The sequence below is a fragment of the Dermochelys coriacea genome, chromosome 2 (assembly GCF_009764565.3).
Source record: "Dermochelys coriacea isolate rDerCor1 chromosome 2, rDerCor1.pri.v4, whole genome shotgun sequence".
Taxonomy (NCBI): domain Eukaryota; kingdom Metazoa; phylum Chordata; order Testudines; family Dermochelyidae; genus Dermochelys; species Dermochelys coriacea.
Window position 1 is genome coordinate 255,899,373 of NC_050069.1, and position 27,545 is coordinate 255,926,917.

The 27,545-nt window shown below is 40.9% G+C and overlaps 1 protein-coding gene across 27 annotated transcripts in view; it reads left to right on the forward strand.

Annotated features, from left to right (window-relative positions):
* The window catches only part of KMT2C (lysine methyltransferase 2C), a 356,354-nt gene that overhangs the window by 278,310 nt on the left and 50,499 nt on the right, over positions 1 to 27,545 (forward strand). For 24 of the 27 annotated variants that reach the window (XM_043509677.1, XM_043509671.1, XM_043509676.1 and 21 more), the window contains 12 exons: positions 215 to 345; positions 3,298 to 3,484; positions 11,393 to 11,497; positions 11,848 to 11,895; positions 13,109 to 13,246; positions 13,433 to 13,465; positions 13,550 to 13,663; positions 19,179 to 19,317; positions 19,575 to 19,789; positions 19,954 to 20,027; positions 23,868 to 24,050; positions 24,696 to 26,576. In XM_043509677.1, coding sequence (XP_043365612.1) covers positions 215 to 345; positions 3,298 to 3,484; positions 11,393 to 11,497; positions 11,848 to 11,895; positions 13,109 to 13,246; positions 13,433 to 13,465; positions 13,550 to 13,663; positions 19,179 to 19,317; positions 19,575 to 19,789; positions 19,954 to 20,027; positions 23,868 to 24,050; positions 24,696 to 26,576 — 3,248 coding nt within the window. The remainder of the gene's footprint in view (positions 1 to 214; positions 346 to 3,297; positions 3,485 to 11,392; positions 11,498 to 11,847; positions 11,896 to 13,108; positions 13,247 to 13,432; positions 13,466 to 13,549; positions 13,664 to 19,178; positions 19,318 to 19,574; positions 19,790 to 19,953; positions 20,028 to 23,867; positions 24,051 to 24,695; positions 26,577 to 27,545) is intronic. The other 3 variants (XM_043509682.1, XM_043509668.1, XM_043509679.1) reach the window with 1 other exon arrangement.

Sequence of the window (27,545 nt, forward strand, 5' to 3'; positions counted from 1 at the left end):
AATCAGCAAATTCAGTATGGGAATTGAGAAACAACAAAGATGCAACCCCACAATACCATTTTTACAGAGACCGTTTACAGAGCAGAACTGTATTTCAGAGAGTTAGGCTGCATAGTACATATTGTCCCTCTTAAATAATAAACATCAGATGTGTATAGTGGGCCAGAGATATAAAGAGAATTTTAATGTATTTGTGCATGAATGTTGTTTTTAGGTTGGACTGAACAGCTGCCAGATACACCAGTTGATGAGTCTACTCCTGTTTCTGAAAATACTGAGAAAATAAAAAAGCGTTACAGGAAAAAGAAAAATAAACTTGAAGAAACCTTCCCTGCATACTTGCAGGTACAGTCATTGCTATCCATTATGTGCTATTTAAAACTAATGTTTGCATACGTTGAATAAACTGCTAATATATTTTAAGTATAAATGTTTGCTTTCTGATATCTAATTTATCACTCAGTTGAAGTGGCTTATGCATACGGAATATATAATAAAAGCTACTCTTTGTAGCTTCTATAATGAGTTTATTGCACACACCAGGGACTCCCTGCATTCCTTCATTCCCCCTCCCACAAGCTCTCCAACCCTCCCATCTCCTTTTGTTTTAAGGACTCTGGCAACTCTCCCCCATGCCTGGATATTTGTGTGTTCCCCATTGCCCACTCTGCCACATGTGAGGGTCCCCTCTTCAACACACCCCATGCACCCCTATGTGCCCCCACTTCCTGCCTTTCCCTCCTGGTAGGGGTTCTGTGTGTTGCATCCATCCCCCTATGCCAGGGTCCCCCAGTCTTCCCCCACCCCCATGCTGCGGGCTATGTTTAAGCCCCCTTTGCCCCATACCCTTCCTTCCTCTTCTCTCTCCTCCTCCCTGCCCCCTCCCCCCATTATTCTTCTTTCTGTCTGGGTGATAAGAAAGAAGTAATATCTTTTAATGGACCAACTTCTGTTGGAGAAAGCTTTCAAGCTTACATAGAGCTCTTCTTCAGGTCTGGGAGTGTCACAGCTAAACACAAGGTGGAATGAATTGTTTAGCATAAGGGGTTGTCTGCACTGCAACTTTCTCGCTCAGGGGTGTGAAAAAACACTCCCCTGAGCGCAGTAGGTTCCAGCGCTGTAAAGCGCCAGTGTAGACCTTGCACCAGCAGCTCTCCCAGCCCTGGTAGCTACGCCCCTCATGGAGGTAGTTTTTAATGTAGTGCTTTAACATTGCCAGTGTAGACTAACCCTAAGTAGTTAACTCATATTTCAAGGGACCATTCAAAGTGAAGTGGCCCATTAACACCTCTCCAGTCATGGAGGGAAAGAGATGGGCAGATGGGGGCTACTGGGTTATAGATTGTTGTAATAAACCATAAATCCAGTGTCTCTATTAATTATTTTCATAACTAGAACAGTTATGAATTTATATTCCCAGGCTTGTCTGTTGAAGGTTTTATGCAGGTTTCCTTTGAGGATGAGGTCTGAGAAGTCAGATTTTAGAGTGATCACTTTGTGAAAAGTTTCAGAGTAGCAGCCGTGTTAGTCTGTATTCGCAAAAAGAAAAGGAATACTTGTGGCACCTTAGAGACTAACAAATTTATTTGAGCATAAGCATAAGCTTTCGTGACCTACAGCTCACTTCATCGGTGCATTCAGCTGTAGCTCACGAAAGCTTATGCTCAAATAAATTTGTTAGTCTCTAAGGTGCCACAAGTACTCTTTTTCTTTTTGTGAAAAGTGTTCACCCACAGGGGATATGGTGTTTTTGTCTTTTATCATTTTTCTGTGTGAGTTCATTCAAGAGCATAGTCTGGGAGGTAAGTCATTCAGAATGTGAACAATGGTAGACAGAAATGAGATGGGGTATTGTTGTGCTGGAAGGTGTTAATGAGTGCCATCAACCAGAGGTTGATCTATAGACAATTGCAGAGGTGCTTGGAAGCTTTAACTGTCCCACACAGTTTTTCTCCGGATTTTCTCATCAAAAGATTCTGGCCATTGATGCCTAGAATGTGCCCTATGAAACTTTGGAATTGATTGGACACAGTATTTAATTTAAAAGTTGTTGAGTTACATGCAGACAGACAGAAAAATGCTGCCACATTGAATACAAGGCTTTCACAAGCTTGGGCAACTATCTCTCCGTCTTCCAGTCCCTTGCTTGCTATTGAGCAATAACACTCAAATTACATTCTGTATTTTTTCCTGAAACACTGCACCTTCAATTTGAATACTTGCATATACTAAATACTGTCAAAAGGCTTAGTCAGATCTTGTAATTTCTCCTTGGTATTATTACATTTTCTTTACAGAAAGATCACAGAATATTATTTGATGAGGAAAAAATACTTTGTATTCATGGCAGGGAGAAAATCCTTGAATTAGGACTTCCTCTTATTAGAAGGGATGGATTGGGTTTTTTTTACTTAATCTGATTCTTGGGAAACATAGAATAGTTCTTTAGCTCTTGTGTGTAGGTTCTGACTTCATTAAAGCAGAGAATTACTGAAATTTTAAAATAATTTTAATTACATTTCTAACAATTAGAACTTAAAATGATAGGAGTTTCTAAGGCCAAATGAGGAGGTGGCAATAAATAAATTAAAAATACTGCAACTGATAAATTGGTTTTAAGATTGTCTTGTCTGTTGACCAGTCAGTGGGTTCCTGATGTACTTTTCCTGAGTCAGATGCAAGTGAATGACAGCTATTATACAGTGTATGTAAGTCTGCTAATGAAAATGAACAACTTTATGCTCCATGAAGAAAGAGGTTTTGTGTTGTTGTAGCTCCACAGTGTGATGATTTCTGCTAATTGTTAGCCATTCAGAAAAGATGGATAGTCAGTGGTTAGAACACTAGCCTGGGACTCAGGAAACCCATGTTCAGTTTCCTACTCTGCCACAGACTTCTTGTGTGGCTTTGGTCAAGTCAGTCACTAGGATCTCCTTCCCTCACAGTGATGTTTGTGTGAGGATAAATACATGAAAGATTGTGTTGTGCTCAGATACCATGGGGATATGTTGGTACCTAAGGAAAGTTTTTGGTATGATTTTTTCCTGTATAACCTAAGATGTAAATTTAAACTGATGTGGTTGTACCAGTGTAACCACTACTACCCTCCACCAGTGACACACATGCACACGCCTCCCCTCCCTTCCAGAATGGATACTCTTATACCAATATAATAGTGTCCATACGGATGCTATATAACTATATTGGTATAACTAGTAAAACTTTCTTATGTAGACAGATAGATATAAAAAATTTTCTAAATAGACTGACTTTAATGTATGTTTGTCTTCATTACAGGAAGCTTTCTTTGGAAAAGATCTCCTAGATACCAGTAGACAAAGTAAGATGAGCCTAGATAATTTATCTGAAGAATCACTTCTGATGTCATGTAAAACTAATCAGACCACCAGTTTTCTGGATCCATCTTCCAACCCACTGCTTAGTTCAGCCTCTACTCCAGCTCAAGCAAAACTGGGAGCTCAAGGTATACCAAGCTAAAGTTAGTGATAATTCAGTCATGTTTGGTTTTGTTGTTATAGGAGCTTTCCCATGCTTTTGTGTGTTCATTTTTAACATATACACTTTCTAACATTCTTTAACTGAGTATTACAAGACAAGTTAACATTATATTGGGTGATAAGCCACAATTGGGTGTTCATTCTGGAGTCACTAATACACAGCTGCAGGCCTTCCACTGACTTGCCTTATACATGTTCTAATAAAACTCCTTGATTTTAATTTGCATGTTTTCAAAACACTTAGAAACAGGATAGATGTATCTTGTTTTAGGAAGACAAATCCTTCATGATGGAAGGCTATAGTAAACTAATTGGAAAACAACGTTAAAACCTGTTCTTTGTTCTGATGAATATTTATTTTAAAGTTATTATTGTCTAATTTTTAGTATTGATTATTTTAGATTCCCAGACTCCTCAGACTTTTGGGGATTCTTTTTGCTTTATATTGTCCCCCATGAGCCTGAATGCTCTTTCAGGGTGCAATTTGTAGCCAAAAGGCAGCTTTCAACTCTCACTTTCTACTGCAATAGCTAAACTGGGCATGTTATTTTAACTTGATGGATAGTGAGTCTTGAACATGGCTGGAACACCACAAAGTGCTGCTAAAAGGCCAGCTTCACTCAAGGGAGCAATCTCTCTTTTTCCCAACTGTCCTGCTACTTCAAGAATTCTTTTTCTAAATGTCTCATAGGTATGTGCTATGTTTTTAGAGGTATCTTATCCCTCTCTACATTATGTATTTTAACACTTTGTATTACGCTATATGGTTATTTTGTGACTCATAGCTTGTCTGATCCTTACTGTAAATAGTTTTTTGTACTGTTACCCAATAATTTTGTACCAGTATATTCCTGGCGTTTTTGAATGTGCACAGAATGGGCATCTATTATAACTTTTACCTTTTCAAAAGAGAAAATTACTTAGCTGTCTTGTTGCCCTTTGAAAATGGTAGTTAAACTAAAAAGGCTACAACTTTAATGTTGCACAATTAAAATCACAAGAATCAAGGAATGCAAAGATTAAGAATCTTAGAGTAATGTTATCACAGCCCCCACTGCACGTTTTCTAGTCTAGATTGTATAATAAGTCCCTACTCTGCAAGTAGATACACTCACACAGATCTCTTTACCCATGAGGAGCTCCATTGAAACTCTCCATGGATGCGAACAAAGCTCCATGCTTGTGCATCTACTTGCAGGACTGGGGCCATAAGCACTAATATATTAAGCCAATGGGGTAGAAGTTTTTAATTATGCAGCCTTACTGCTGCTTTAATGTCATGTTATGCATTTAATTTCCTGTTTTTTAAAACTTGGGAGGAAAAACAAAATAGGAAATGCTAGGGGAAAATATAAAACCATGCAATTGCATACTTTACTCCTGCTGGTACAGGTACCTAGTGTTTTAATTATTGAAGTATGTTCTCTCATTCCCCATTAATATATGTGCATTTCACAGGGGCATGGTGCAGTGTTGCATGAATAACCCTAGTATCTCCAAAATAACAGCCAGGGAGCAGCTTTTGCATCCACTCTTCTCTATGACCATGTAGCCAGTGCTTATTGCTTGGTGCCTTACCAACCAGAGACCTGTTCCCCAGGAAGAGGGGTTAGAAGACTCAATCCTCATGCACCTCTTTCTGAGTTTCTGGACTCTAGAAGTCTCAATCCATTTCAGGGCACAGAGCCTGAGAGCCCAGGAACTTTAAAACAAAACACAAAAAATTGTTTAAACTGAGACAAAATGTGGAAAAGTTCACTTCAAAACAAAATGTTTCAAAGAGTAAATTCTGAGAAACAGATAACCATGTAGGCTTAGTTTAAACTTCAGTAAACATAACAGTAATTACCAGCAGCCGCTATAGGAATGCCAAGTCAGCAGATGTATCCATCCTGCTGTTGAGATTTCAGTGAGTCAGAACAATGACTTGTGCATATTCCATCTTGTAATACACCATGAGATGGCTGGAGTGCCAGTGATGGAAGTCCCGTGCCTAGCCTGATTGGTTTCAGTGTAAAGATTTTTTTTTTAAAAACTCTTGTGCTATGGCTGTGTGTGCGGCCAAGAAACAGTTCTTTCCTTCCATGATAGCATCTTCAGTTTTATTTCAGATGGTAGATAATCTGGTAAATCTGGACTGTCTCAGCTCAGTAGCTGGTCGGAGTCCTTCTAATTGTAAGGAAATTGTTCTGCTGTTTTGTCGACAATATTGATCAGATTAGAGATGGATTACCTGTTTCTGGGGTGACAAAACAAGGTCTTGAGGGAACAAGGGTAAATTATTTATAAAACTAAATTCACCCCTGGAATTTCAGCCAGTAATGCCCCCTGAGGTACTAGAGGTGTTGGAAGAATTTTGTCCCTCAGCCTTTGCTTTGGATCCATGTTCTTCCTGGCTGATGAAGGCCAGAGAGGAAATACTTACTTATGGAGATTGTCAGCATCTCTCTTGGGAGGAAGCATTAGCACCACTTTCGCTTAAGAAGACATCACTGGCCACTGCAATCTTGCTAATTATCAACCAGTATCACATCTTTCCCTTTTTGACTAAGATTGTGGAGAAGGTTATGGTGAGACAGCTGTCACAGTATCTGGAAGACTTTGACCTCCTTGACCCTTTGTCAGTCTGCCTATAGACCTGGCTATGGCACAGAGACTGAATTGATCACACTGGTGGCTGATGTCCTTCTTGTCAGGGATGAAGACAATGTCAGTGGTATTAGATCTGTATCAGCTGCCTTTGATCAGTGGCCTTGTTCTTTACTCTCAGAAATCCCTATTATTACAACAGATCTTAATGGGTATTTGTGTGCAATTGCTTCTCTTTTTGGAAGAATTCTCAAGGATGGGGTGCTGCAGGTTGCCACTGTGTCATCCCTTCTGTTCAACATCTATATGGGATCCTTAGAAGGGTTAATAAGGAGCCATGGGGGTTTAGTGTTTTCAGTATGCTGATGACACCAGTCTATAGGTCTCTGTCTCATCTGACTTGGATGATTGGTTCAGTGCCTCAGCCTGCGTCTGGTTGAAACTGGGTCACAGATGAGAGCAACGTGGCTGAAGCTCAATTCAGACAAGACTGAGGTGGTGATGATGGGTTGGGGGAAGCAGCCAGGAGCGGTGGAGCAGGTGATATCAAGGAGTATCACTGCCATTAGTTGCTAGTGTTCAAAATTTAGGGTTATTTTAGACTCCCAGCTGCTGTTTGAGGATCGTATTACAGCAGTGACTCAGTCAGCTTTTCCTCATCTGCATCTGAGTAAGTGGTTGCAACCTTTCATTTTGGATGCAAACCTTGCCACTGTTATCCCTGCTTTTGCAAGACCCGGCTATTGCAGTGCTCTCTACCTGGGGCCACTGTCCCAGGGTACAATCTAGACCAATGAACAGCTGTATCCCCTCAGTTCTCCAACCTGGGGTGCCTTTTACACTGCTTTGCTGTGAGAGTTATCACTCCTGGTCTCCTCTCACGTAGCCTCCAGCAAGTAAGTTGTTCCCAGTTATAGTGTATGAGTGCTATAGCCAGCCACCCATGAATTACACTGCAGAGTAACACCGTCAAATTCCCAGCCCCAGACTTCCCCCCCAGAAATGTACATTTTGTACTGCCCAGCTCTCTCCTAGACAATACAAGTTCATATAAAATCCATCATTTTATTAATAGAAAATGATGTGCACAAATCCTGTTATCCCAAAGGGAACTTCCCAAACACTTCAATCCAAACACATCGGTTTAGATAAAATAAAACAAATTTATTAATTACAAAGGATAGATTTTAAGTGATTACCAGTAATGAGGCATCAAAGTCAAAATTGGTTACAAGAAAATAAAAGGTTTCAGAGTAGCAGCCGTGTTAGTCTGTATTCGCAAAAAGAAAAGGAGTACTTGTGGCACCTTGGAGACTAACAAATTTATTAGAGCATAAGCTTTCATGAGCTACAGCTCACTTCATCGGATGCATTGTGAGCTGTAGCTCACGAAAGCTTATGCTCTAATAAATTTGTTAGTCTCTAAGGTGCCACAAGTACTCCTTTTCTTTTTAAGAAAATAAAAGTAAAACATAACTAAGTGAACTCAAAGCAAAGGTCTCTCTCACCACATGTTACAGCAGTCTTACTGCCTGAATTCCTTTCAGACAGGACTCTCCCCCAATCCAAAGTTGTTTCCTCTGTTCTTCAGGTATTATGGGTGCTGTGGGTAGAGAGAAAGGAAGGAATTATTTGGGGCACCTACTCTATCCTCTCATAGTTCTTTCTCTTCTTCAAGAATCATCTCCAGCTCAGGTTCAGAAGACATTAAAGTCTGTGTGGATGGGAACCCCCTCCTCTTTTTTTGTGAAGATACAGATTTTCACCCATGTCCTCTTTCCTGCCAAAAAATGGCCATTTAACCAGGCGATGGTCCATTTGATTTTGTTGACACCTGGCTGAGGCGTTGGCTAGCCTTTTGTCTCTGGGGAATGGTTTGTGGCTGTTTCCCCCAGACTGGAACATGTCTTAGTAATACCGTACAGTGGAATCTTATAACTTTATATACAGTGTTGCCACACACATTTTACCAGGACATATGATTAGCAAATTACAAGTTTTCAAATGATACCTTGCAAGGCATACATTATACAAGATTTATCATAGTCCTGTAAAAGGGGTGAATATAGGGATACAGACTGTCACAGCCACACCTTAAAACCATTCAGAGACTGAAGCTGGTGCAGAATGCAGCAGCTCAGTTACTGAGCAGGGCATCATACTGGGATCACATGACCCCAGAGCTCCAGGATATGCACTTGCTGCCCATTGGTGGAGTTCAATGTGTTGATTACGACCTATAAAGCCCTAAATGGCCTGGGATCGGCCTCCCTGAGGGGTTGTCTCTCTCGCCAGGCCATACTACCACTGCTGCAGTTAACAGAGTTACCTGAGCTGGATCCCCCTTGTTAAAAAAGAGAGGGACAGCTGGAAGGACATTCTCTGTGAGGACTCTGGAACTTGTTCTCCCTCCATCCTCCCCAAACCTCTCTTACCCTGCTTTGGTCTGAAATATCCCGTTTGGTGACTATTTGGGCATGCTACAAAAGACATCTGTTTGATACGGTCTCTGGAGATGACTGAGGGTATGCTTCCCAGATGATGATTAAGGCAGGTGGTTGGCCGAGTTCCACTGGAACGGATTTTAATGTTGCTGAGATTTAATTCAATTGTATGTATTGTGCAATTAATTATGTGAGACAGCCTAGAGCCTTAGATAGGCATCTTTATTATTTGAATTTAAATAAACAAAAACAAATAAATGCACCAGAGGAATGAAGTCCACAAGGTAGCAATATAACTGTGTTCATTCAGGAACCCAGAAATGCAGGTAAGTCATTTTTCCTTTTTGCTTGGCATTAGTTTTCGTCTCCAAAACAGCCAAGTGAAGTGACAACTGGTGTCAAGCCTTTTGCTTTCATCTGAAGCAGCTGACCAAAACAACTTGGCAGTTTCCAAGCTAAGACTGAACACACATTCAATTTAACTAAAAGGAAAAAAAAGTGACTGTGAATACAACAGGAACAGAGCTGGCCAACAGAAAGGCAGTCTAAGTTGTAAGCTCTGTTCAGTTATACCTTTTCACCATGAACCATTTCTAACTATTTAGATTAAGATTTTTGTTTTAATTAAAAGGTGCTTAAAGTATTAATGACCATGCCAAGGTAGCTTTATTGAAGCCTAAAGCATAGAAAAAAATATTGCAGAAAAACTGAAGGGTGCTAATTCTGCCTGGGTGTTTGCTACATTAGGGGTGTTTGCTACGTTTTTTTTTCCTGCTTCAGTAACTCTGCCATAGGCCAGGTATGCATACTTGGTTGGAATTTCATAAAAGCCAAGCATTAACTGCATCTGATCCTTTTAGCTAGCCAGCTAGTAAGCCATCGAGCTATCTTATGTCATCAGCATCACTTTGTGGTGCTACATGAATTACCCAACTATTTGCATGATTTGTGTACTGGCACCAAAATGCAAAAGTTAATATGCAAAAGGCAAAATTTCATCACAAAAGCAGAACCAACTTTTGTTCACAGTACTGTACTTACGTTCCATAGTCTTTTGTAGCACCAGGTACACCATTTAAATAAAAAAAACTATCCACAGCTGATATATTTCTGAGGCACTTAAAGTACTTCCCTCATTAAAATTAGTCCCTGTTCTCTATGCACAATAATGTAGCTCAATTTGTAGCCATTCTCCACTGAGATATTGTCCTATAAATTGCAAAGTGAGCGTGAAGCATAAAACATTACCCAGTGAAGGCAGTACTATGCAAATGATGGGTGTAAATGATTATACAAAGAGGGTCAGGTCTATTGTCTGGTCTACTCTGATTTTTAGCATGGTTCAGGGAAGAACCTGTAGGAGTAGTGGGATCAAGTTAGAGAAAGAAAAACTTAATCTAAACAGCTGAAAAAACCTTTAGGTCATGTGAGGTCTAGAAGATCCTGGCATAGCCACAGGAAGCACACCCCCTGAGCCAGATTACACTAGATTGAATAAAACTAAAAAATGCTGCAATGGCAGGGGTTGGACAGTAATCTATGTAGACGTCTTTCCTATTTCTAGTTTCTATCATTCTAGTGGTGTGTCTTACTGATGTCCCTCTTTCTCCTACCCACCTTCACTTGCCTCCATCTCTATTTCACGTTACTGTCTACTCTTCATTTTTTACTCCTGAGGTACTTCTCCGGGTGGTTTCAGTAGTCTTTACTTTCTCTGATAGCCTTTCTAAGTTATTCTGGTTTATTTGTCAAACTCATCCTATTGGAATGCTTCATGATATTCAGTGATTTGTGTTCAAGTATTTATCTGCAGATATTTTTACCTAGAGTTAATTATCAATTTGTTTACAAACGTATAAACTGCCTCAAGTTAAGGCTAGGGTGGACGCTTCCCAAACATTCATTCCAGGCTAGAGGTAGAATCTGATCCTGAAAACATGTACATATGTTTGTAACTTTATTCACAAATGCATATTTCCAGGATTACAAGAAGAAATAATTATTACAGTGAACTAAATGCCATGGTAGCCAGATGATTAATAAATTGCAGGGTCTGAAGATACTTGTGAACATAACTTCCCCATCAGTAGTAAAAATTTAAATTTCATCTTTAATGTTTACAGTGCTGCCAGCTCTTGCAATTTTATTGTGAATCTTGCGATATTGGGTGTTTCTTTTTAAAGCCTTAGATCCTGGAGTCATGTTATTTTGAAAGAAAGCTTAAATTTAAAAAAGAGGAAAAAAAGGTGTGTGTTTCTTACCTTCATAGTTTGCAGAGAAAACCCAAGTGTATCTTAAGGGTTTAAAAAATAGAAGGCAAATTAAAAAACCTTGGTTTTGTTTTGTTAAATGTCATGAATTTTAAACCATTCATTATTTTTTGACACTTTGAGTTATCAATACAGTTAATATTTGCCAGGTATAATAAATATAGCTAAAGAAAACCTTCAAATGTGATGTTCCCTCAAAAATATAATTAATAAGAAAATTACTCTCATAAAACAGAAATTTTTTCCCCAGCCTGACTTTGATTTATTTTCTCCTTATACTTATGTGCATTGTGGTTACCTAAGACATTCTTCCATATTATGATATACTGAGTTAGTGTTGGTTTACGTGTTTAAATTTGAGGGATTATTATTTTCTCTCTCTTTTTTTAGAAATTCTCCCTATATGTTTTTTCCTAAAATCATCCAGTCAGTCTTCCTTACAACATGCTCATTCATTATATTTACTAAATTTAGGAAATTGCTAAATCCATGTAAATCACTGGACAAATAATTGAATAAACATGTGAGTGTCATGGTTGTATTGATTTTTAGTTTATTGTATCTTACATAGGTAGTTCTGATGACCCTTTGGCTGACCTTTCAGAGGTCTTGAACACAGATGATGATATTCTTGGAATACTTTCTGATGATTTAGTAAAGTCTGGAGATCACTCAGGTATGTGCTTTTAACGGCTCCTTGGTGGCTGTTTTCTTTGTTGTCTTGATTAAAGACACATTTCATGTGTTATGTTCACAGGCTATGTGATGTGTGGCTTTGATATTTATGTAACTGTTATATCAATTTCAGAAGGACTTTTATCTCTTCTTTTACAAAAACCAAAAACTCTTCAGTATTTTGTTTTATTCAGCCCTTTGCTTTGCTGCTTGTAAGGGAATAAAAACAGCTGCTGATGTCTATCATACCTGCGTAGCCTTTTCAGCATGCAGCAGTGTATGCTCTTAGTTTATTTTTCTTTTTTTTTCTCTTGTTATAATCATCCATTTTATCTGGTTTGGGTCCTGTAGGTCTTGATTTATGCACTTTCCAGGTTGAGAACTCACCCTCCCCATTTGGTAAGAAACTAAACAATGGATGACCCATGGTTAGAAGTAGTCATCTTTCCTAGTGGTTTCAGCTGAAAGAACTGTTTGTGCATGCATAGATGTTAGTGCATCATTACTCTGTAACTAATCCATGCTTTCATTTTTTTCTATCTTTCTGTGTTGTTTGAGCCAAGCACAATTTACAAAACCTGCACTGTGTACTTGATAGAATTCTAGATAGTTTTCTTTTGAATGTTTTGAATAAATTTGCTATTTTTGTGTGTTTCACAATACAAAACTATGCATTTCCTTGCTTTCTTTCATATTTGACAGTATTACACATAGTTGTATTAGTGAAATATTTGTTTTTAACTTAAAACACATCTTAATTATGCCTATGTATAAAACATGAATAACAAGATCAACATCAGTCTTTTTTTTTATCAATCACTTTTACATAAAACTTCTATATAAAAACACAGGTTTATGATAACTAGAAGAAGCAGGCTACATTATTTTAAAGGTGCTTCTTAGTTGGAATTTGGTGCTGCAATACCTTTCAAGTACTAAAGTCACTTGTGTACAGTAGTACCAAGAGTCTGTTGCTTCTGAGATATTTTTCTTAACTTTTAAAATGATATAATAAATGTCACAGAATAAGTAACAATTGTATTTTCTCAACACCCACAATTGTATTTTCTAATTTAATGCAGAATATTTTAGCCCTGTTTTGAAAGTAGAAGCTGCTGCCATTTTAATATAGGCCAGATATTTACTACTATGAACTGTATTTTAGTAGATATTTAATCTAACACAGCAGGATTCAGTGAGTTTTGGGGGATATTAAGGTCAAAGGTAACTTTCAGTCAGGTTTAAATGTACCTGCTGCAGGAAATTCCTTTTTTAAAATAAACAAAATAAAAAGTTCTAAGAGAATTGAATGTTTGAAAACATTCTGTGACTAAATTTAGAAGTCCCATTACAACAAAATTTGGTTCAAAGTCTTCTAATTCTAAGCATTTCATTAAATTAGATGCCTTCCTCAAACTATTCAGCAATCTAAATTGGATATTTTCTATTGATGTCTTATTTTCCCTTGAACATCAACTTTTAGATTTTAGCAGATGGCTTTAGCTTACAACTAAACTGTAACCAAAAATCATTTTGGAAATGTTTTATGCCCTTTGTCCTATGTCAGTAGATTTCCTTGTTTATGACTGACTTAATATTCTTACCTCTTCAGCTGGACTAGATATTGGTCCCATCTCTGATGATCCTTCCTCTCTGCCTCAGCCAAGTGTCAGTCAGAGTTCACGGCCCCTCAGTGAAGAACAATTAGATGGAATTCTCAGTCCAGAACTAGACAAAATGGTCACAGATGGTAAAATATTTGTCTTACATCTTGACCTTGTAGAATACTTAAGAAAATGCTTCCTATTTTCTATTATAACTATGTAATTTTAAAATTAGCCTTTGCACTTGCAATTACAGAATTAATTTTATTATGTTTTATCTAGGAGCATGAAATGAATTATTGCTAATTTTGTGTTATTTTTACTTTGCCCAGGTGCAATTCTTGGTAAACTGTACAAAATTCCAGGTATGTGTTCTTGAGTGTTGCTGTCTTTTATTAAATTTAGTTTATATAACAGAACCTGCCAAGTTATTCATATTATTTTTACAGAGCTGAGAGGAAAGGATGTGGAAGACTTGTTCACTGCTGTACTGAGTCCTGCAACCACTCAGCCAACTCCTTTGCCACAGCCTCCACCTCAGTTAATGCCTTTACACAATCAGGGTATGGTCTTCTGTTTTGTACAAAACCAATTATGTGTCTTTCATAGTATAAATATGATGATAAACTATGCTCGTGTAAATACTCTATATGCTTTATTTCACAAATAATCTTGAAATTGAGTGTCTGATACATATGTGAATGGATTTTGATATCTGAGAGGAAAAGCTACCTTTTGTTAGACAGACTTTTTGTGAAATACTGGAGCTGTTACACCGGGTGACTATGGTATAGTATTGTAAGTGGTCTGCAATAAAGCAGGGCTCCTATTATGACATTTTGTCTCATTGCTTTGTCAGTATATCTAAGCACACTCTCACTGTGAAGAAGGAGTTAATCTGCCCCTTAATTGTAACATTTTTGTCTAAATGTGACAGTGCCATTCTGTCTAATTTCTGTAAAAAGGTTAATTTAAGAAAATTGACTAGCACTATTCAAACAAGGAAGAGAGAACTAGCATAATTTTGCAATATTTACAATAATAAAAAATGCAAAACCAAATCAAATTTGTTGTTTCCCAAGCTATGATTCCAGAAGAAGGCTGGTTATCAGACTTACTTTATTTAGTTCTACCATCTTGGATAGATTTTTCTGAGAAAATGCTGGAATATGTATCCTAGAATTCTAGGTTTTCACTCTGAGTGCCCCATCAATGGTATTTCGTGGGTTGTTTACATGAGGGGCTCCCAAGCTTTGTTTCATGAGGCGCACCTGTGCAGCTGCATTGTGCACTGCGGCCCACTATTTAACACAGTTCTGTCAGGGAGAGTGGCACCATGGGGCATGCATGGCCCCTTGCCTCAGCAGGGACCAGGGCAAGCAAGAGGGTGAAGGGGCCAAGCAAGTGCCACAGCCTGCCCCTGCCAACACCCTCCACCTCAGCAGCCCACTGAGTGCCTTGAACTCATTACCTGGCAGCCATACCCCAGTCACTCACCAAGCACCCTAGCATGCCTCACAGGCACCATCTGCCCAGGAACAAGGGAGGAGCTCAGGGATTCAAAGTGCTGGACAGAGGTAGCTGCTCAGGCTGGGCCTGGCCATTAACTGTGACAGTCCTGATCACAGCGTTGTCCAGGAGGAAACAGAGCAGCACTGCTGAGCCCACATCCCTGGGAGGACCGCGGGGCCGATACTCCAGGGGTCCTGATACCCACAGATCACGGGGTGTGCAGGCTCAGAGTGGGAACGGCAGCAAACCTTCCAGCCACCCGGAGTGCCGCCACCTCTTGGCCGGCCCCATTTCCTTGCCCGGCATCTCTGCTTCACCCTCTGTCGCCTGCTGGGGATGCTGGGCTCCTCTGACCCTGGGTGAGGGTCATCGCCAGCCGCGACTATGCCAATGTGTATAGTTTTGGGGGGAGCAGCAGCCCCCTACCCTACCCTATTCCCAATATCCCCCCCTGCCAGCAGACCACCCAGCACTGTGCTGTGGCCCACTTTTAGGTCTGGGCACACAGTTTGGGAACCCATGATTTACATAATATCCAGGTGCATAGTTAAAAGCACTCTTTTCTCATCAGCCATCATCTCTAGTAGAGTTGGCACTAGCTTAGGTGCAAGCAGAGAGCCCATTATGATGTGTTTGTGCTTCAGAAATCTATTCCAGTGTCTAAATTGATTTCAGTAGTGAGTAATTCTAGAACCACCAGATATCTAAGAAAGGAAAAAATGATTTGTTTGTTAATGGGGATGAATTTCTAGAAAAATATGATTTATAATGATTTATTATGATTTATAAAAATGAGATAATTTAAAGCAAACAAGAGGTAATAGATTACATGGCCAGTTTGTTCCTGTGTCATGTCTGCACTAATATTTTAATGATACAAGTAAAATGCTCTGCCTTAATAGTTGTAAAATTGCTAGACTGAATATTTTATTGAAATATTGAGGTACATTTGACTAGATTTATTTATTTCATTGATAAGAGTATTGAAATCATATGTTGGAAAGCTTTACTCTGGTATACCAACTGTCTCTGAAGAGTAGATTTCCAATTAAATGGTTAATATTTATTTAAGAACTGTAAAAGGAGATTGTGTGCAGTGCCTCTGTCTGTTATCTGGCATCATGGATATGTTTTCCTTTTCTTTTTCTTGATGTAGCATTGGTTCTTCTTCCAGTAGTGTCCGTATGGGTGCTCCACTATAGGTGTATCTGCCCCCCTGCGCTGCTGATCGTAGAACTTCAGTAGCAGTGTCCTTTGGGCCCGCACATGTGCTGTGTCTCCTCCTACTGCGCCACAAGGCTAGCCAGCACGCACCAGCATGTCCCGGCTCACTGTCCTCGGTTCCTTCTCATTCTCAACTGCCCCTGGCTAGAGCTGGAGCCTTTAGCTGTCCGTTAGTAGATCGTTAACTCTGTTTTTCATTTGTTAATCTTTAGCTTTTAGAAACCCTTTAGCCTTCTTTTGACTTTTATTTGGCTGTGCCTTTAAAAAAAAAAAAAAAGAAGAATGAATGTACACTTTGTTCTTGTGTAGACCCCCAGTGGTGGGGGACCCCTTGGACAAGGCTCTCCGGGTTCTCTAGGCTTCAAGAAGTGTTACACTTGCAGAGAGGCAATCCCAGTCACGGACAAGCACTCCCAGTGCATTCGCTGCCTCAGCGAGAGCCGCATCCAACAAAAATGTTCCCTCTGCAGCAGCTCTGACTGAGATCGCAGAAGGACAGAGAGCTCTGCCAGAAAATCATCTTTATGGAGGCTGCTCTCCGACCCCCTCCCTCTGGCGGGCATGACTCTATTGCATAACCTTCGACTTCAAAGGATAATGGGTTGAAGAAACAGTCCGTGGACTCCTCTCACAAGTCGAAAAAGAGAGCAAGGAGTCCCCTTAGCGAGCCCAGGAACAGCCGAAAGCAGTCACCATCTTATTCAGTATCTTCGGCACCACTGACACCAAGATCATCTAGCACCCACACTGCATGTGACCCTCAGTGTCCAGTACCATTGTTAGGCCCATGGACCCTTTGGACATGGGCACCAAATATTTGGTACCTAGAGACAAGGGCAAACACCCTAAGATGCTCCTGGTACACGAGCTGTCATTGGTATCGCCCATCCGGCACTGGAGAGATCAGTACAGACAAGGTCCCCATCTCTCCCAGCATTACCTCTGACACCAGGATGCTCAGTACCAGCAGAATTCCATCAGGTCAGTGACCCTGATATGTTGGAAACTCCTGACTCTCCGCCCCTCAGTGCCAAGATCACAACATCAAGTCATGGCTGACCAAGGGGTATTTCCCCACAATCATGCTATGCCCCTCTGATGTCCAGTGATGGATCGTACAGCGAGCTGGAAGGGGTTTCTCCATACTCCTCCTGAGCTCCATATGGGACTCAATATCAACAGGGTCCAGGAATATATCACCAGATGGCACTGCCACCATCTTGGGTACTGTCACCCAGGAGCACCTCCATCAGGCCCTATGCCACCGCAGTGGTCATTCTGGAACCCCTGTGCAGCCCACCAACAGCCTACTTGGAGGGCACCGAGCATTGTCCAAGAGTCTCCCAGGCATGCTCCCTCGGCTAAAGCATCATAGGCCTCAGAATCCCAAGAAGTGGAGGAGCAAGAGGAGGAGGTCACACCCAAGGCCATATCCTCTTTCGCTGGATGAAGCAGTCATGCTGTCACCACCCTCTGTGGCGGATGACTTCCGCTTGTTCCAAGAGCTGGCAAAGAGAGTCCTGGAAACCCTCCTCATACCATTGGAGGAGGTTAAAGAAACTCACCACCAGCTTATCGACATCCTCCATGCTTCATCTACCTCCATCAGATAGTGCTACCAGATTTGTAACATGAATGATCCATACAAAATCCAAAAGATCTATCTCATCATCTGTCGTCTTCTTTAAAAATGTCCCCATCTCAGAGATCTGCAGAGCGGCAGTCCACACTTTCACAGAACATTATGCAGTCACTAGGGACTCTGCCTCTGATGTCATTTTTGGCTTCACAGTACTATAATCTGTGATTAAACCGACCACGAAGTCCCAGCCCTCCAAGGGGGGTACTGCTTGGATTCACCCACAGTGGAACACCCATAGGGACACTATTCAAAGAAGAAGAAGAAATTACTCAATGGTTCTTCGAGACGTGTGTCGCTGTGACTGCTCCACTAGCTTCCCTCCTCCCCTACTTTGGAGTTCACACTATGATTCTGCAGTAGAGAAGGAACTGAGGACGGTTAGCCCCGTGGCTCTCTGTCCTCGTGGTGCAGCACGAGGAGACTGTGCATGTGAGGGCCCAATGGACACTGCTACTGAAGTTCTCCAATCAGCAGCGCAGGGATGCAGACACACCTATAGTGGAGCACCCATCGGGGACACAAGATGTGTAACTTCTTTGTCTGGCTCTAATCTGAGAGATCAGAAAAAAACAATAGCTGTTGTTGAAACACCAATTCGTAATATTTGCTATGTCTCCTTTAGGGGAGAACTTTGAAGGCTAGAAATATCACAATGATTGGCAGCCTGGGATACTGTAGAGCTGTCTGTGTGCCATGTTCTAGTCTTTGCCAGATGCCAACCAGACAATCTCAGTTGCTGCATTACAGCTGAAGGGGCTTAGCTTTTATTATTGTTATATATTACAGTAGCACCCCTAGGTCCCAATAAGGACTGGGTCCCCACTGTGTTCCTCACCCTTATATATCTGAACAACCACCAGTTACTCTGTTGTAGAAGCAGGAGATCCTAGCTGCTGGTTATAGGCCCCATGGATACACAGTTGCTAGTAGTAAAAGAAAAATATGTTCAAATAACAGGATTTGGGGCCTGCTGTGCACCCATATAGAAGAGTTGTGTGCACCTTTTGGTGAATTTTAGGTTATTTTCCATTAATTTAATTTCCAAATATTTAATAATATATAACCAAGCAGTATTAACAGGTATTAAAATCACTAGCTAAATAAAAATGCTCAAAATTGCTCTTCTATTTCCCTACCCCAAAAGATACATATATGTAAGATGGAATAATATAATACAGGCTAGCCTAAGATGCAAGATTAGTTAAGTTGGGAAATTCTCAAAGAATCCTTTGACTTGCCAAAATCATAAGAAACATGTACATGTACAAAGGACTCACTAAAGTTTATGGTGGTGGAGAATGATATATGTTCATAAATCCTCTCCAAAAGGTTATGGTTGTCACATAGGAATGTAGGACTGGAAGGGACCTCCTGGGTCATCGAATCGAGTCCCCTCCTATCACAGACAGTCCCATCATGTAATCCTGTCAAATCATTTTATCAAGCTCCAGTTTAAAACTAGTTAGGCTGTTTCCTCCTACTACTGCTATTGGAAGTTGTACTAGAGCCTCACTCCTCTGAAGGTTAGAAACCTTCTAATTTACAACATAAATTTATTCATGGCCAGCAACATAGAATTTACAAATAAGAAGTTTCTCATTAGACTAAAGGCCTATTCCTCACCAAAGTTTGTCTTGAACACCTTGAAAGCCTTCAGACACGCATTCTTTACATTGATCATTTCAACTTTTGCCTTCCAGGGGAAAATGTGTTTTCAAGAGTACCGCTTATGAATGGCCTGATTGGACTTACCCCCCATCTCCCTCATACACCTTTGGCTCCTGGAGGTGGTCTAGGCACTTTCTCTCCTATTACACAACCACCGTACAGTGATACCAGGTAAGTCAAGCTGAAGAATGTGGAATTACTCAACAGTTAGCCTAGCTTGAGTGGTATCAGTGAAGCACACTTGCCACTGCACATTTTAAATGTTTATTATTTGACAGAGACATTAAATACATTTTAAAACATTTTTGCTCTTTTAAACCTTTTCAAAAGACATGATACTAACTGCTGAAGTAGTGAACAGAGTGTTTACAAAATAAATTTTCATATTATATTGAGAGGAAAATTAAACATCTGTTTTGATTTGTCAGGGATAAGAACCCAGCATTTAATCCAATAGTAAATGATCCTAACAGTTCATGGACACCATCTGCTCCTGCTATGGAAGGAGAAGGGGATACAATGTCCAATGCTCAAAGAAGCACTCTGAAGTGGGAAAAAGAAGAAGCACTAGGTGAAATGGCAACAGTAGCACCTGTTCTGTACACAAATATCAACTTCCCCAACCTAAAGGAAGAATTCCCAGGTAAGTGAATGATTTATTGTATAGGGGCACAAATTTTGTAACAGTTCTGTTATGCACCTTTCTTCACCAAAGGATTAACTGTTTCTACTTCTAAAAATTGTCTGAAGTAGTATAAAATCATCAAAATCCTGCAAACTAAAATAATATGTTGGTTTTTGTTGCAGACTGGACTACAAGAGTGAAGCAGATTGCTAAACTGTGGAGAAAAGCAAGCTCACAAGAAAGAGCACCATATGTGGTAAAAATAACTAAAACTAGCATTTGTACACTTTGGAAGACATTTAATGTGCAGGGTGTTTGGTTTTAAAACTACTAAAAGTTCACTAAAAGAAAAGGAGTACTTGTGGCACCTTAGAGACTAACAAATTTATTAGAGCATAAGCTTTCGTGAGCTACAGTTCACTTCATCGGATGCATTTGGTGGAAAAAACAGAGGGGAGATTGATACACACACACAGAGAACATGAAACAATGGATTTATCATACACACTGTAAGGAGAGTGATCACTTAAGATAAGCCATCACCAGCAAGGGGGGGGTGGGGGGTGGGGAGGAAAACCTTTCATAGTGACAAGCAAGGTAGGCTATTTCCAGCAGTTAACAAGAATATCTGAGGAACAGCGGGGGTGGAGGGGAGAAATAACATGGGGAAATAGTTTTACCTTGTGTAATGACTCATCCATTCCCAGTCTCTATTCAAGCCTAAGTTAATTGTATCCAGTTTGCAAATTAATTCCAATTCCGCAGTCTCTCGTTGGAGTCTGTTTTTGAAGCTTTTTTGTTGAAGGATAGCCACTCTTAGGTCTGTAATCAAGTGACCAGAGAGATCGAAGTGTTCTCCAACTGGTTTTTGAATGTTATAATTCTTGACGTCTGATTTGTGTCCATTCATTCTTTTATGTAGAGACTGTCCAGTTTGACCAATGTACATGGCAGAGGGGCATTGCTGGCACATGATGGCATGTATCACATTGGTAGATGCGCAGGTGAACGAGCCTCTGATAGTGTGGCTGATGTGATTAGGCCCTATGATGGTATCCCCTGAATAGATATGAGGACAGAGTTGGCAATGGGCTTTGTTGCAAGGATAGGTTCCTGGGTTGGTGGTTCTGTTGTGTGGTGTGTGGTTGCTGGTGAGTATTTGCTTCAGATTGGGGGGCTGTCTGTAAGCAAGAACTGGCCTGTCTCCCAAGATCTGTAAGAGTGATGGGTCGTCCTTCAGGATGGGTTGTAGATCCTTGATGATGCGTTGGAGAGGTTTTAGTTGGGGGCTGAAGGTGATGGCTAGTGGCGTTCTGTTATTTTCTTTGTTGGGCCTGTCCTGTAGTAGGTGACTTCTGGGTACTCTTCTGGCTCTGTCAATCTGTTTCTTCACTTCAGCTGGTGGGTATTGTAGTTGTAGGAATGCATGATAGAGATCTTGTAGGTGTTTGTCTCTGTCTGAGGGGTTGGAGCAAATGCGGTTGTATCGTAGAGCTTGGCTGTAGGCAATGGATCGTGTGGTATGATCTGGATGAAAGCTAGAGGCATGTAGGTAGGAATAGCGGTCAGTAGGTTTCCGATATAGGGTGGTGGTTATGTGACCATCACTTATTAGCACTGTAGTGTCCAGGAAGTGGATCTCTTGTGTGGACTGGTCCAGGCTGAGGTTGATGGTGGGATGGAAATTGTTGAAATCATGGTGCAATTCCTCAAGGGCTTCTTTTCCATGGGTCCAGATGATGAAGATGTCATCAATGTAGCGCAAGTAGAGTAGGGGCATTAGGAGACGAGAGCTGAGGAAGCGTTGTTCTAAGTCAGCCATAAAAATGTTGGTATACTGTGGGGCCATGCGGGTACCCATCGCAGTGCTGCTGATTTGAAGGTATACATTGTCCCCAAATGTGAAATAGTTATGGGTGAGGACAAAGTCCAGCCACCAGGTTAGCCATGACATTATCGGGGATACTGTTCCTGACGGCTTGTAGTCCATCTTTGTGTGGAATGTTGGTGTAGAGGGCTTCTACATCCATCATCAAGGATCTACAACCTATCCTGAAGGACGACCCATGACTCTCACAGATCTGGGAGACAGGCCAGTCCTTGCTTACAGACAGCCCCCCAATCTGAAGGAAATACTCACCAGCAACCACACACCACACAACAGAACCACCAACCCAGGAACTCTACGTAAAAGAATGAATGGACACAAATCAGACGTCAAGAATTATAACATTCAAAAACCAGTTGGAGAACACTTCAATCTCTCTGGTCACTCGATTACAGACCTAAGAGTGGCTATCCTTCAACAAAAAAGCTTCAAAAGCAGACTCCAACGAGAGACTGCTGAATTGGAATTAATTTGCAAACTGGATACAATTAACTTAGGCTTGAATAGAGACTGGGAATGGATGAGTCATTACGCAAAGTAAAACTATTTCCCCATGTTATTTCTCCACCCCACCCCACCTCACCCCACCCCCCACTGTTCCTCAGATATTCTTGTTAACTGCTGGAAATAGCCTACCTTGCTTGTCACCATGAAAGGTTTTCCTCCTTCCCCCCCCTCCCCCCGCTGCTGGTGATGGCTTATCTTAAGTGATCACTCTCCTTACAGTGTGTATGATAAACCCATTGTTTCATGTTCTCTGTGTGTGTATATCAATCTCCCCTCTGTTTTTTCCACCAAATGCATCCGATGAAGTGAGCTGTAGCTCACGAAAGCTTATACTCTAATAAATCTGTTAGTCTCTAAGGTGCCACAAGTACTCCTTTTCTTTTTGCGAATACAGACTAACACGGCTGCTACTCTAAAAGTTCACTGGTTCTGGAAGATGCAGTTGTAGACCTCTGTAATTTTAAAACTTGTATCTAAAGCTATTTTCTCAGCCATTCAGTCTTAATATAAACTACATCCATTTATTTATTTATATTACCTAGAGGCCCCAGGTGAGATCAGTATGCTAGGTGCTGTACATACACGTAGTAAGAGAGAGACTCTTCCCTAAAGAGCTTACAATCCAAATGTCTGCTGATGGTTCTTATTCATGGACTACTGATGTGATTAACACTGTACCAACATAGAAGAAACCACAGTCCCCACCTCTAACAGCTTTCATTCTGAATAAGATAATTAAAACTACCAAGTGACTGAAGCTCATAAGCCAGCTTTCCTGCTCTTACTGTAGCTTTCTTTACCTTATCACTTTTTAATATGTACCATCCCATCACTTTAAAAAGGGAGGAAAAATTTCATACCAGTTTGAGGATTTTGTAAGAAGCTGGAGGCATTAATTCAGCTGCCATTATGGCTTTGTGGCTCTCATCCTTGACTGTTTTTTAAAATCTTTAAAAGGTTCATTTCTGCAAGGTGCAATGTCCATTTGAGAACTGTAATATAAATCTGAAAAAGCAACTGTCAGGATTTGATGCTCAGAAGGAGCCAGATTCAAAATGTCAGCAAGAAGCGACTCCCTGAAGCAGCCATTAAAAGTTTAAAAGCTCCAGTATTGCTTGCTTATCTGAAGAGGAGTTGTTGTGCAATCCAATTTTTCTTTGTCCTTAATGCTCAATCCTATGCTTGTACTGCTAGCCTGGCTCAGAGTGGGATGCATTGAGGCTGTTTAATATAGTCCACTAGTGCATATGATTCTCCTGTAACTGAAGTTCTCCAAATGAGTCCAAATGAACCTCTGTTGATTCATCTTCCCTGTGAGCCACCTGTTTTCTTCAGATATTGGACCACACAAATATGAGATTTGACGTGTGTATTGATATATTTGAATTTATTTATCCCTGTGCTGAATGTAAACAGAATCTCCTAACCTACATTTAAAGCCTCTTTTGTTAATGATTCTTTTGCCCCCACATGGTTTGGCATATACAAATCCCACACTGCAGCTTTGTCGAGACTATAAAGTTGCAGTTAGTAGCTCTGGTTACAAGAGAATAACCTAGTTTGTTCTTGATTGTGTGCGATTAAATCAGACCACATAAATAATTTGGTTGTAGATTTTGTAGGAAGAATGGGTAGATGCAGTACTTACACTTATCAAAAGAAAACAAGAAAAATTACTTGTATTTTTATTTTTTTCCTCAGCAAAAAGCCAGAGATAATAGAGCTGCTCTGCGCATCAATAAAGTGCAGATGTCAAATGACTCCATGAAAAGGCAGCAGCAACAGGATAGCATTGATCATAGCTCTCGAATCGACTCAGACCTCTTTAAAGATCCTTTAAAGCAGAGGGAATCGGAACATGAGCAGGAGTGGAAATTCAGACAGGTGTGTTATATTTGGTCGTTTATTATTTTTTTTATTGGTAGTTGCTGTGCTTAATGGATTAAAATCAATTTTAATCTACCCAAGGAAGTAAATATAAATTCATAACATGCACTCTGCATAGAGTGAAGATTTTTGTCATAAGTAGAAAAGGTATATAAAAATATTTGTGACTTATTTTTTCCGTTTCAGTTGATTCTTAACATAATTAATTATCTTTATTTCTGTGGGGCCAACCAAGAGCAATGGCCTATGCCCTTTTCTGTCATATGTCACAGAAAAGGCCCTCGCCCTGGGGACTCTCACTTTAAATGAGACTAGCACTTTTCTGTTACTCCAAAGCCCTTTACCTCTTGTCAATTAGGCTGCATCACTTCTTCAGTATGGAAAGTTGGCAAGCGGCTTTATTCCTCTGGGAATCTGGGAAATACTTTTCCCCAGTTGGTCAATGGGGAGCATGCCAATGTAATTTAGTTTCATAAATGACCAGGCATTCTGTCCCCACTATACTTAAGCTTTTAAATTATTCTTAACTGATCTCATATGTCTCTAAAGATGCTAATTCGTTGATGCTCAGTCATCAAAATGCCCTTGCTTATGTTCCCTGGACTAATAAATGTAACCTTTTCTCTTCCCATCTTAAACCAGCAAATGCGTCAGAAAAGTAAGCAGCAAGCCAAAATTGAAGCCACACAAAAACTTGAGCAAGTGAAAAATGAGCAGCAGCAGCAGCAACAACAACAACAACAGTTTGGTTCACAACAGCTTCTGAACCAGTCTGGCTCAGACACACCTAGCAGTGGGATACAGAGCCCCTTAACGCCTCAGACTGGCAATGGAAATATGTCCCCTGCTCAACAGACATTCCACAAAGACCTATTTACAAAACAACAACTACCTGGTACCCCTACTTCAGTATCCTCAGATGATGTGTTCGTCAAACCACAAGCTCCACCTCCACCCCCAACCCCAACTAGAATGCCAGTACCGGATCCTCTTGCTCAGTCACAGACGCCTCAGCCTCAATCACAACAGATGTTTCCTCCAAGTACTACAAACTCTAGACCGCCCTCTCCAATGGATCCATATGCTAAAATGGTGGGAACACCTAGGCCACCACCTGTTAACCAAAACTTTGTTAGAAGAAATACCATTACACCAGTGGATACCTGTCCTCCACCATCACCTGTATCCAGGCCCATTCAAGTAAGTGAACCAGCAGGAAGCAGGCCTTCACCAGTCAGAGATTCATGTTCTTCATCTCCAGTTAGCAATGACCCCTATGCAAAACCACCAGATACACCCAGACCTGTAATGGCAGCAGATCAGTTCCCCAAACCTTTGGGGGTCTCAAGATCTCCCATAATTATGGAACAATCAGGGAAAGTTCCTTTAACAACTGGAAGCAATGACACATTCACTAAACCAGCGCCTAGAACAGATATATTTCAAAGACAAAGAATAACTCCTGCTGATCCATATGCACGACCACCACTGACTCCTACTCCCATTGTTGATGGCAGCCCTGGACCCTTTAAAACTCCAATGCGCCCACCACAGTCCCCACAAGATCCTTATGGATCAATGCCACCAACACCAAGACGCATTCCTGTTGATCCATATGAAAGGCCTGTTTTGACACCAAGGCCAGTGGATAGCTTTTCCCACAATCAGTCTAATGATCCATATAGCCAGCCTCCTCTGACTCCTCACCCTGCAATAAAGGAGCCTTTTGCCCATGCACCCCGGGTAATGCGACAGCAGAGTGACTCTTTCTCTCAGTCTGGACCCATTTCAAGGCCAGCCTCTCAGGACCCTTATTCCCAATCTCCAAGTACTCCTCGGCCGGCTGCTGACCCTTATTCCCAACCTCCAGGAACACCTCGACCCACTACTGTTGATCCATATATGCAGCAACCACCCACGCCAAGATCTACGCAGCCAGCAGATTTATTTGTTCAGTCTCCAGCGAATCAGAGACATTCTGATCTATATGCCCAACCTCCTGGAACACCAAGGCCAGTTATTAATGACCCTTATTCTCAGCCACCAGCAACTCCAAGGCCAGGGATTCCAGAGAATTTTAACAGACCCACGGTAAGACCAGGACTAATGCCAAATCGAGATCCTTTCCAGCAGACATCCCAAAACAGAGGAACTACTCTGCAGGGCACTTTTGTAAGACCATCAGATCCATGTTCTCAAACTCCAAGACCAGCAGGACCTACTGTAACAGAATCATTTAGCCATGCTCCAGCAGCCCCAGCACATGATCCTTATGATCAGCCTCCAATGACTCCAAGACCTCAGCCAGAAACTTTTGGAACTAGTCAGCATGCCCACGAAGCTGACCAGCAAAGGTCTGGATCTGAGGGCAACTTTAATGCATCTGCAAATTCTCCAATGAGCTCTCAAGGGCAGCAGTTTTCCACAGTCTCACAAGCTTCTGGCCCAGCACCAACTACAGGAGTAACAGATACACAGAATACCATGAACATGTCTCAGGCAGACACAGAGAAACTAAGACAGGTGAGCTCAGTATACAATTTAATGTTTCTGCTATTAAAATGTCACAATTAGAGGAATGTCCCCTTTTACATTGTTATAAAGTGGAGGTGTGAAACACAAAGCCAATTGGCCAGCCCTTGGCCACTTGACATGTTTCCCTGGCCATCTGACAAAATCAGAATATGCAGAATGCAAGCTTTCAATATTTTTAAGGAGTAAGGTTCTAATTCTTATGTTTATGAAAAAAATTTTCTCAATTTTGGCTAAGATAGTACCATCTAGTCTGAAGCAGCAGCTCTAAAGGTATTTCTACACCATAAATTAAGGTGATATTGTAGCATGAATAGGCATACTGATGCTAACTTTGATCTAGCTAGTGGTGGTAACAGTAGTAATGAAGGTGCGGCAACACAGACTTCAGTGTTGGCTAGCAACCCAAGTATGTACCTAGGGCCCCTAGAAGGGTTGTACTGGGGTGGCTAGGCCATGCCACACATCTTTACTGCTATTGTTACCTACATAAGATAGATTAAAGCTAGCACATACCTATCCATGCAACTGTTAAACCTTAATTTGCAGTGTGGACATAGCCTAAGGGTTTGATTCTACACTCATTGATGTCAATGGCACAACTCCCATTGATTTGAGTGGTGTTGGATCAGACCCCAAGTGAGATGCAAACTGCTGCCATTGAGAAGTGTGTTAAATCTGAAGCTTAATTATTACACTTTACGTACCAGTTTTTCAGAAAATGTAGGCGTGCTAGTATACATTGAAACTGAGCAATTACTTATGCAAATGACCAAATAAGTGTCAGAAATAGATGTGATCCGAAAAGTGCTCTGTTTAGTTTTTTCCCCCACAGATTGATGCTGAATAAAACAGTAATTTTACTGCAGTAGAACCTCAAAGATATGAACAGAAGAGTTATGGACTTACTGGTCAACCGGGCACCTGTGGAACCAGAAGTAATCAATCAGGCATCAGTGG